Source organism: Mus pahari, chromosome 7 (assembly GCF_900095145.1).
Source record: "Mus pahari chromosome 7, PAHARI_EIJ_v1.1, whole genome shotgun sequence".
NCBI lineage: Eukaryota > Metazoa > Chordata > Mammalia > Rodentia > Muridae > Mus > Mus pahari.
Genome location: NC_034596.1, coordinates 86,859,273 through 86,869,767, shown reverse-complemented (window position 1 = coordinate 86,869,767; position 10,495 = coordinate 86,859,273). Strand labels below are relative to the sequence as shown.

At 42.6% G+C, this 10,495-nt stretch overlaps 1 protein-coding gene across 1 annotated transcript in view; it reads left to right on the top strand.

The window, feature by feature from the left end:
• The first annotated feature begins 227 nt into the window (after positions 1-227).
• The window catches only part of Sel1l (SEL1L adaptor subunit of ERAD E3 ubiquitin ligase), a 42,219-nt gene continuing 31,951 nt past the window's right edge, over positions 228-10,495 (top strand). Inside the window, exons 1-3 of the mRNA XM_021202138.2 lie at positions 228-414; positions 6,318-6,355; positions 7,708-7,924. Coding sequence (XP_021057797.1) covers positions 342-414; positions 6,318-6,355; positions 7,708-7,924 — 328 coding nt within the window. The 5' untranslated portion in view covers positions 228-341. The remainder of the gene's footprint in view (positions 415-6,317; positions 6,356-7,707; positions 7,925-10,495) is intronic.

The window sequence follows — 10,495 nt, the reverse complement described above, 5'->3', positions numbered from 1 at the left end:
CCCTTGCCTCACGCGCTGATACAGGCGCTACCAATTAGCTGGGGCCATGTCGGTGAGGCCGTGGTCCAACCGGGAAGGCTGGTATGAGAACTGTACACAATGATTGGCTGAAAGATGACATAGGGGGCGTAACTATATGTGGGGCGGGGCGATCACGGCCATTGGCCAAGGAGGACGGAGCGGCAGGCGCGGATTGGCTGCGCTCTGGGCCAGGGAGGCCTGGGAAGGGGCGAAGAAGGAACCTGAGCAGGAAGAGCGGCTGCGAGGCGGCGGCACAGAGGCAGCGGCTGAGTTGGTCGCGGCGACGGCGACGGCGAGGGCTCTCGACCTTCGAGAGCAGGATGCAGGTCCGCGTCAGGCTGGCGTTGCTGCTGCTCTGCGCGGTGCTCCTGGGCTCGGCAGCCGCGACCTCGGGTCAGTATCGAGCCTCGGGCAGCAGGCCCCGAGCCACCGCCCCCCGACCGCGGTAGAGACAGGGCCACCGGGCTCAGCGGTCTCGGGCACTGCTCGCCCTGACTGTCACTCGCTCTTGCCTTGGGCATCGGTTAGCCTGGGTCGAAGAAGGTGCTTAGGAAGCTAGACATAAGGAAGGGACTGGTCACCCTGCCCACACCTCTCCCACGCAGCAAACTTTAGGTGACTTCTGACGAATTAGGAATTGACTGATGAGGAGGGGATTCCTGACGGCTGGCTTAGACCCTCCGAGATTCCTCTACCTTCACGTAGGTAATGTGTGCACAGGCTCTGGGACACGCTGGGGTTTGCAGTTGACATACCTGGAGCTGTCACTTTTGTGCAGAGCAGGGTTCATCCGGACTAGGATGTTGACAGTGGAGGGATTGCTCAACACCTGATCTGTGAGTCTGGTTTTTAAAAGAAAAAAAAAAAATCTGATATAATTGTAGTCACTTGTCCCCCGTCCTGGGAAAAATGTGACCTCTGCCACGGTGTCCATGGTCTTTGAGTTTGTAGAAAGTGATTTTATTTATGGGTTTTGAGAAAGACTTAGTTCTTTCAAAATTAATAGAAAATAATGTTGCCCTTTTAAATTGATTTTTCAATTTTTAATGTGCTTTTAAATTGATTTTTTCAACTATCTGACTTACATTACCTCTTTGCAAAGGATTTTCTTTTTTAATGTTTTGATCTGCCTGTATCAGAAAACTTACAGTCTTAGAGATGTTTCTTTTAAACGTACTTATAATGTTTAAGCGTTAATAAACATTGACTACTGTAAGACTTTGATATTTTTAATCAGTTTCGGTTAACAAGACAGCTGTTGGGTGGCTTTATACTTCTTTCTGGAATACTGCAGAATGTAAATATCAACTTTTTTTTTTTAACAACAAATTTTCCCAGATGGTTATTTGAATCCCCAGATCCTCGTTGTAAATGAAAGCCATAATGTCATCCTACTTCTAAAATAGAGAGAGTTAGACCAAAATGCTGTCGCCGGTGTGTTTGGAGACACCCTTTCAAATGTGGCAAGCATATGGTAACCACTTTACTGCCAGCATTATGCCTGAGGTCCGTTCTGCTTCATTTGAAATGACAGTTTGTGTTGAAGGGCAGTTCTTTAAAGACTGTGCGATACTTGACTCTCGCAGAAATTCTAGCAGGTATTGTTCAAAAGAAGCATGCGGTGGAAGCTGCCCATGCCTTGGGTAAAGTACCTGATGGACTGAGTTCCTCTTGGGATTTTGCTAAGAATACAGTTTTAGATCTAGAATATACCACATACCCATACATGAACGAGCTCTGTGACTCTTCACACTGAAGCTCGAAGATTCCAGTAATTAAATAGCGAAACATAAATCCCTCTGAAATTCTCATTTGCAGAGTTTAAAGACTGTTCAAACACAACAGTTTTTTCCTGCCTCTTCCATCAACTCTGTTGCATGTACTTTGAGCTCTGGACAGTGGAGACAATCTCTGGTTGATTCTAAGTATTTTAGCTATTCTAAAATACTTAGCACTCAAGTGTTAAATCTTAGGGTTATATTAGTGTAAGTGGAGTACAGAGTTTTAAGAAATGTCTGCTCAGAGTTCTGTCACAGTGACAGCCATGCCAAAGCATTTCTCTGGTAGAAGCATAAACTTAGCCCGAACTACAATTATAAAAATTCATGATGTGCTGGGCGGTGGTGGTGTATGCCTTTAATCCCAGCACTTGGGAGGCAGAGGCAGGTGGATTTCTGAGTTCGAGGCCAGCCTGGTCTACAAGGTGAGTTCCAGGACAGCCAGGGCTACACAGAGAAACCCTGTCTCAAAAAACCTATCTAGAAAAAAAAAAAAAAAAAAAAAAAAAAAGCATGATGTGAGAGAGTGAAGGCCAGTGACCCTGCTCATCCAAAGTTCCACATTATCAGATTCAGGCCTCCTTGGGGTTAAACTGTTCTATACATGCGTGGACTCATTTCCATTCTTATTTCCTAAACAGTATAATAACTGATTAGCACTTACCTTCTAAGAAGGGATGGACGGTGTCTGCAAAGTGTTCTTCTTTATATAAAGGACTTTGCAGTGCTTGGGTTTGGGTACCCGAGGGTTAGGACATGGTGGGGTGTCCTGGGACCCAGCATTTCTGTGTATCAAACAGTAGCTCTACTCTGCTTACATGAAGTTCAAATGTCACATCTGATAGAGAGCTTTATAAATTAAAGGCTTGGATTTTTCAGTTTTCCATGGCATGCATTCAGTTGCTTATTTTTAACCTCATTTTTGAAATTTAGATTTAAAGCTTTGCTCTTAATAAAAGTCACATTTTGTTGTAATGTTGTGTTTAATATTAATCTTATCCAAGGCAGGTCGAACTTACAACCACGTCACTGTTGGTAAACATCATCTAATATGTTGGCTTAGCAACATGTAAAAGCATGATACCTATATTAAAATTGCTTTCTTTTCCTTGTAAATGAATAAATTGAGAGGAAGATACACATACACACATTTCCCCATAATTTTCTCAAGCTAACAATGAAAAGGTGTTCATTTTTCTCACCTAGAAACACTGGCCTTGTTGGAGCTGGGAACGTTCCCTATGGGTGCTACTAGTTCTCCTAGTGCTCACGGGGCAGCCTGGGTTCAATCCAGAGACAGGGTGGGGAGAGACAGAGAGATTAGGAGAATGAGTGTCACAGTCTTTACATTAGCTACACTGCCAGGTATTTGAGGCAAGTTGTATTAATACATAAGTTCAGAGAACAGCTCCTGGATACGCAGGGATGTTTCATTTCCTGGTTTTACTTGTTCCTTATAAATAACATCATTGTGAATCAACAGACACATGTTCATATTCCCTTTTGACAAACTAAGACAGTAGAGGCCAAGCAAGCTTTCCATACTTAGCCACGTGTGTCCAAATAAGTATGTGAGAAAGCCAGGTCACAGCTTTCCAAACATCAGATTTGGGGTGACTTAGGGTCAGGGGTTTCCTAGGACCTGTCCATGTCAAGCGACGCAGCAGGCAGGGCGGCAGTTCTTCTCTCTAACCTCACTGCTCCTTGTGTTTGGAGGTGGATGGGCCTGGTTAATAGACAGGACACATAGCAAAATGAGTTTGTAATGACCACCTATCCTTGACAGAATAGCTATGCTCGTGTGTGGTTCTCTATGCTAGTTTATCAAAAATAAAAATGGATTTTTTTTTCAAAGAAAGGGGTATAGTTAAAGTAGTTTGGCAAGTAGTTCTATTTTAGATATAATACTAGTGAGTAATACTTATGCACAATTGCAGTGTCTTTTCTTTCACTTGAAAACTACTTTCAGAAGTAGTTAAAGAGTCTCTTACCAGCAGCTTTTTTAAAAGGTGATATGTGTAACTCTCAGCTAGAAAGAGCTTATTCTCCGCAAAGCTACTGCTTGGAGTAGGTTTTTCAGTTCAGTCACTGAGAAAGAATTCTTTTGTTGACCAAGTCATCTTAGTCTTTGCTCCTAGTGTATGAAAGAAAGCATGATGCAATGCATGTGAAACCACCCTGTTGTCACAGGCCCTTTCTCCTGGAGTTCAAAAACATATTTGCTCCTCCGGTGCCTCACGGACTCCTGTGTTTCACTATACTGTATATCATTTATATTTACACATAGGCTTCCCAGCTGTCTGTGGCTGACTTAGTGATTTGCACACGCTGCTAGTCAAAAAGCTCAGTGTACAGGGACACGTCATACATGAATTTGCACTGGTGGTACCTGCTCTATATGCTGAGTGTTTGGTGTCTGTGGTGAACAGATTAGTTTGCTCATGCAACATTGATAGAAAACACAGATGAATGTTCATCCCTTAGCAGTGATTTGCTGGGGATAGTATTTTTACCATTTAGGTCTTCAGAAAGTTAGGTGGTAGGAAGGCGGTTAATTCGTGGACCACTACCAAAATGCCATGGGCACTGTGGATGCCTTACTGCCCACTGTCATCTCCAACCTACAAAAGTAAAACATTGGGAAGGCCTTCTTAAAACAGGTGAATCTAAATAGTAGCTATATTCTACTTTTTTTTTAATTGGGAGCACAATTATATGGCAAAACATCACTGGGAGGCTTATTTTTCACAGATATGCAAAAAGAGAACACAGTTAAATGTATAGAACTTAGTCCCTTATGTTAACCACCATCTGAAACAAAAATAATACCACATTTTCCAATAAGAAGTAGCTTTACAGAATTTCCTGGTAAATGTCTCATAGTTTAAGGACAGGGATCTGAATGCCCCATGCAGGATGAAATCCGAGCATTTTAAGAAAAAGAAGAAGGAAACAGAAGGTCATGTGATTATTTTGTTTCTTTATACTGGCAGGGACTACAATGCTTATCCCTGGCTTGAGTTGTTGCCTGTTTCTATAGAGAGCAGGGGGATAAGGGCAACAGCCACTAAGATGAGTGGAAACAGCCAAAACATGGGAAGGACGATAAAAAAAACAAAAACAAAAACTGTTTCCTGAGAAAGCTAAGCTACCTGTGTGCATTCGGAAACAAGCTGTGAATAATGGTTGGGTCTTTGTTTTGTTTTGTTTTTTGATGATGATGTTTTGTTTTGTTTTAAAACAGGGTTTCCCTGTGTACCCCTGGCTGTCCTGAGATTCACTCTGTAGTTCCAGGCTGGCCTCGAACTCAGAGGTCTGCCTGCCTCTGCCTCCCGAGTGCTGGGATTAAAGATGTGTGCACCACCACCATTCACTTTATTTTTTTTTTTTTAAACATAAGCTATTGATTTCTTTTTTTTCTAAGGTTTATAATTATTTTCTGTGTGTGAGTGTTTTGTTTGCATGTATGTCTGTGCAGCATGTGCATGCCTGGTACCCATGGAGGCTGGAAGAGGGTGTCAGATTTCCCATGAACCGAGATCACAGACTGCTGTGAGCTACTATGTGGTGCCAGGAGGACAGCCAGTGCTCTTAACCATGGAATCATCTCCACACGCACATGCGCACCCCCACACACACACAGCCTCTGAATCATCTACACACACACACACACACACACACACACACACCCCTTTTAAGAAGCTATTGATTTCTTGAGGCTGAAGAGATGACTCAGCAATTAACAGTGCATGCTGCTCTCCAGAGGACCTGAGATCAGTGCCAAGCGCCCTTGTCAGATAGCCCATAGTTGTCTGAGCCCCAGCCCTTGGATGGCCTCCGTGAGCACCCACATACGCATGGCATATAATTACACACACACAGACACAAAGAAGCTGTTGATTTAATAAATAACTCTCATACAGCACTGTCAGTGTTGTGAACACATGACAGTTCAGTGCAACATTTGACCTATATCTGATTATCCCTTTAGCAAGGTAGAACACAAATTTAAACATATTTGTCTAAATTTATTTTTTAAGCCTGCTGAACAATAATAGCAGTTATTATTTGTTCTCATCCTATTAGTGAAACAACAAAATCCTGAAATAACCTATGGAAACCTAAGAGCCTCAGCAGAGACACAGAAGAGCTGAGAACATGGAATGTGATGAGAAAGCTTTATATTTGTAAACGGAATCTGAAGACGAGGCTGGTTTAGGGGAGTGAGAAGAGAAGGGAGCCCCTGGTTTTCTTATGTAGACAAAGAAGGGGGACACTTTCCCCTTAATGTCTTACGAAATTATTGAATATAATCAATTTTTAAATAATTCTAGGATCATTTATTATACAGTGACTGGTTCTTATCTGATGCGTATTTGTTCTTCCTTCAAGTTTTTCACATATAACTCCTGAAATGCATGGCCTCATGAGTAGGGACACATGATGTCTTTAGTGTGCTTTCTTAACTTTTATAGTCCCCAACAAAAAAAGATAATTTATCTTAAAATTTCTTTACAGATGACAAAACTGACCAGGATGAATCCTTAGATTCCAAGGTGAGTACTAAGATTTGCACTGAACAAATTAAAGCAGGAGTTATGTACCTTAGAAAGAACGTACTAATTTTGAGTAATAGAATTTAATTGAAATGATAAAATGAGGGCTGGAGAGATGGCTCAGCAGTTAAGAACACTGACTGCTCTTCCGAAGGTCCTGAGTTCAAATCCCAGCAACCACATGGTGGCTCACAACCATCTGTAATGAGATCTGACACCCTCTTCTGGTGCATCTGAAGACAGCTACCATCTACTTACATATAATAATAAATAAGTCTTTGGGATGAAGCGGGAGCAACCAAATGAAGGCTCACAACCATCTACAGTGTACTCATATTCATAAAATAAATAAATAAATAACTCTTTTTTAAAAAAAGATAAAATGATACCAGTATTCTAGCTCTTTGGCCTTAAAAACAAAATCCCTGACCTAGATAAGACAAGTAAGCATTTCCCTAAGGAGGCTGTTAGGGTCAGGTTCAACTTACTGTGCTGTGTGGATGGTGCACATTCACGTAAAAGAGCTTGAAGACAGCATGCTTTGTGCCTAAAAGAAGAATGAATTTATTTCCCTTTCCCCTCCAAGTCTTATGTAGCTCAGGCTGGCCTCAAACTCACTGTGTAGCTGAGAGTTGCCTACAAGTTCGCTTTCTCCTGCCTGCTCCCAAGTTCTGACATTTTAGGTGTGCACCACCTTGCCCACTTCCTTTGAATTTTTTTTTTTTTTTTTAATTTTTGAGACAAGGTTTCACTGTGTAGTCTTGGCTAGCCTAGAAATCACTGTGTAGACCAGGTTGGCCTTGAACTTAACGGCGATTCTTGCTTCTGCCTCCCAAAGACTAGGATTGAGCGTAAGCATCACCATGCCCAGGTGTAAAGTTTTTAGTCTCTTTTAAGTTTGAAGGCCTAGCCTGTGCCATTTGTTTCAACATATGTGATGTTGTTTTTAATCCAAATGAGGAAATGTACATGCTCACAGGTCGTATTAGAATAGCTGATTCTCATAGCCAAGGAGACCTGCTGGTTATGAATACTGATCCCTAGATTAGATGGACTAGAGATAAGAACAGGAAGTCCTAACACAGAATTACCAAGGGCAGGTGTAAAGTAGGGTGAGTAAATGTAAAAGAGGGGCAGAACCCAGACTCTGAGGACTACAGAGGGCTTGTGGGAAGGAGACATCTGAGTTGAAGTGTACAGCCAGTTGGGTGAAGACCTGTCTCTGAGAAGTGCATCAGAATCTGGTCAGGAACTGAAGGAGACAGCTGTAGGCACTTGTCAGAGCAACGGTCAGACTGGGCTGAGAGAGTCTTGCTTCTGCGATGAGTAACAATGCTTTTTTATATCCTCAGAGTTCTTTGCCCACAGATGAGTCAGTGAAGGACCACACCACCACGAGCAAAGTAGTTGCTGGCCAGATATTTGTTGATTCTGAGGAAGCCGAGGTGGAATCCCTTCCTCAGGACGAGGAAGATAGCCCCAAGACCCAGGGGGAAGAGATCAGCTTTTCAGAATCTCCGAATCCAAGCAGCAGGGCCTACGAAGAACTCAAGAGAGTGCCGAAGCCAGGTAGCCTGATGCGTTGCTTGATTTCACCACACATAGCAAAGAGACAGTTGAAACTTTAAAACTAGGGAGTGTGGACAAATGCTAGTGGGAGCTGCTCTTGCTGATCATTAACCACATAGAAAGTGCAGAGTGCAGTTTTACAGCATTTTCAAGTCTTCAGTCAATATTCACTGTGCAGATTTAACCCTATGTTACATGACCTCAATTCATAGATAAAATTGCATTTGTTTTTTGTTAATATCCTGGATTTTTTTTCATACTAGCATTTAAATTCCTTTAAGAAAAAAATTAAAATAATATGTCAAAGTGGGACAAAAGGAAAGAAACATGGATTTTGGGTGTGGTTGCAGAGTTGTGTTAGGAGTTTACCGTCCTTTCCGTCCTCTTAACTTTTCAGTCTTCCTAGGTAATCTGATTTAGGTTGTGACCTTCTCCCGTGGAAGCATTCCTGAACACCCTCTTCTAACTGCACCTGCGTCACAGCCCCTCACCGACAGCTGCTTTTTGTTAATGTGTTCAGTGTCCTTTTAAGTTTGATAACATGTCCACTTTGCCTTCCATTTTGCCACTTAGTTTATTACTTCATGGACAAGCATAGCAGCACTTACTGTATCACCAGTCACTGTCAGAAATCCAGCCCAGTTAAAATTATGCCAAACTTATCAGTAGAAAAATCATTTCACTATCCTGGAACTCACTTTGTAGACCAGGCTGGCCTCAAACTCAGAAATCCGCCTGCCTCTGCCTCCTAAGTGCTGGGTTTAAAGGCGTGCACCACCACACCCGGCAAATCATTTCTTAAAAAGCAAAAATTCTTAAATTCATCAACTAAAAAGAATGCTTGACAGCATCCTGAAGAATACTCTGACAGGCTTCTCACCAGGTGTGTGTGTACAGTATGAAGTTCTTTGCTTTGTTTTTGAGCATTGATAAGTATGTAGAGAAAAGAAACAAATGCAGGTAATTTTCTTACACTCACCAGCTGGAGAGTATTTTCCCAGGCAGCAAGCAAGCAGTTCTGTGTGGATTTTACACTTGATGCTGCCTGGTGTCCTCTTCTTTACCTTGGTTCCATCATACTACCTGGAGGTAGCATCAGGTCCCCTAGGTCAACTGCTCAGTCCCACAGGACTGCCACCTGCCCCCTTCACATGCCAGTTACAAGTCTCAGTTGCCTGTGCTTCTGACAGTCTGTGTAAGCCAAAGTTCCCATGACGTCACCCTTGGGTTCAGTTAATTTTTTAGAGCAGTTCACAAAAGTCAGTAATAAACTTGTGCTTACCCATCTGTTGTAAAATGTGTTACAGAAGGCAGGTGAACAGCGAGACAGGAAATGTGTAGACTGAGGTAGAGAGAAGCAGAACTTCCACAGCCCTCTGGGTCCACCACGCTCTTGGAACCTCCATCCTCTGAGACATTGAGACCCTCTTGGAACTCAGTCCTTTGGGATTTGTATGGAAGCTTCATTGTGTAAGCATTAGGACTGTGTCACCTGAACCTTCCGCCCCCGATGCAGTGCAGGGTCACTCCCATCGCTTCAGCCCTTTAACCTTTACCATGCTTGGTGGCAGATCTGTCACAAGCATGTTTGTAAGGGATATTTATCAAATCATCTCTTTTTTTTCTTAGGCCAGTGAAAGAACACAACAAATTGGGATTTCTGATTTTTTGTCTCCAGGATGTATCTACTAGGGATTTAAAATAGTGTTTTAACTGTCTCTTACATAACTTTATGTGGGTGGTTATACCAACAACTTTATAAATATTTACATTTGCCTTTTCAACTTGTTTTAGTTTTCAGTAATGATTTGGATTGATTTTTTTATTTTTCCATAATATATGAACTATTATATACTTATGTATATTAGTGTGTAACATATATTGCATGGATTACATGGCTTTGTGTGTTCCATTCAGCTATATTTGAATGAGATACTATGACAGTCCCTTCTAAATTACTCCTTCTGTCAGCTTCTAGTTCATGTTGCTGTTGTATTAATCTTCCTAAAATTCACAATTGACCCTATTACTTCCTTATTTACAGCTGCTCACTCCCAACTGCCTTCTGCAGAGCTCACACTTCACACTTCTTAGCCTGATTCACAGAATCTGCATGTCAAAAGCTCTTCTGTAATCTCACCTCCTGCAGCCCTTCCTAGGACATCCTTTTCAGAAAGTTCCCCAAGTGTGCTGTTGAGTTTGTGTCATGGGCCTTCCACAGGTTATCCTCACAGATTAAATGTCCTGTCCATCCCCTTGAACAAACCTGACTACAAATGTCTGCTCTTCTTTCAACTGCCCTGTGTGCAGCAGCTCATGCACCATGCAGGGTAAGAGCATCCTTCTGGCTCAGACTTTCACTCTTTCCTCTAAAGTCAGTTCCTGGTGGCAGGCAGGCAGGCAGGCGGGCAGCAGGCAGGCGGAGCCAACTTTCTGCTCAGTCTTGCAGGTGCCTGTCATCTTCAGAATCCAGACCCGTCACCTTATTGTTAAGACCTTCCTTCCAGCTTCTCCTTCTGCCGCTCCCCATCCTCCACATGACCCCAGCCACACGTGCCTTCTTAATACTCC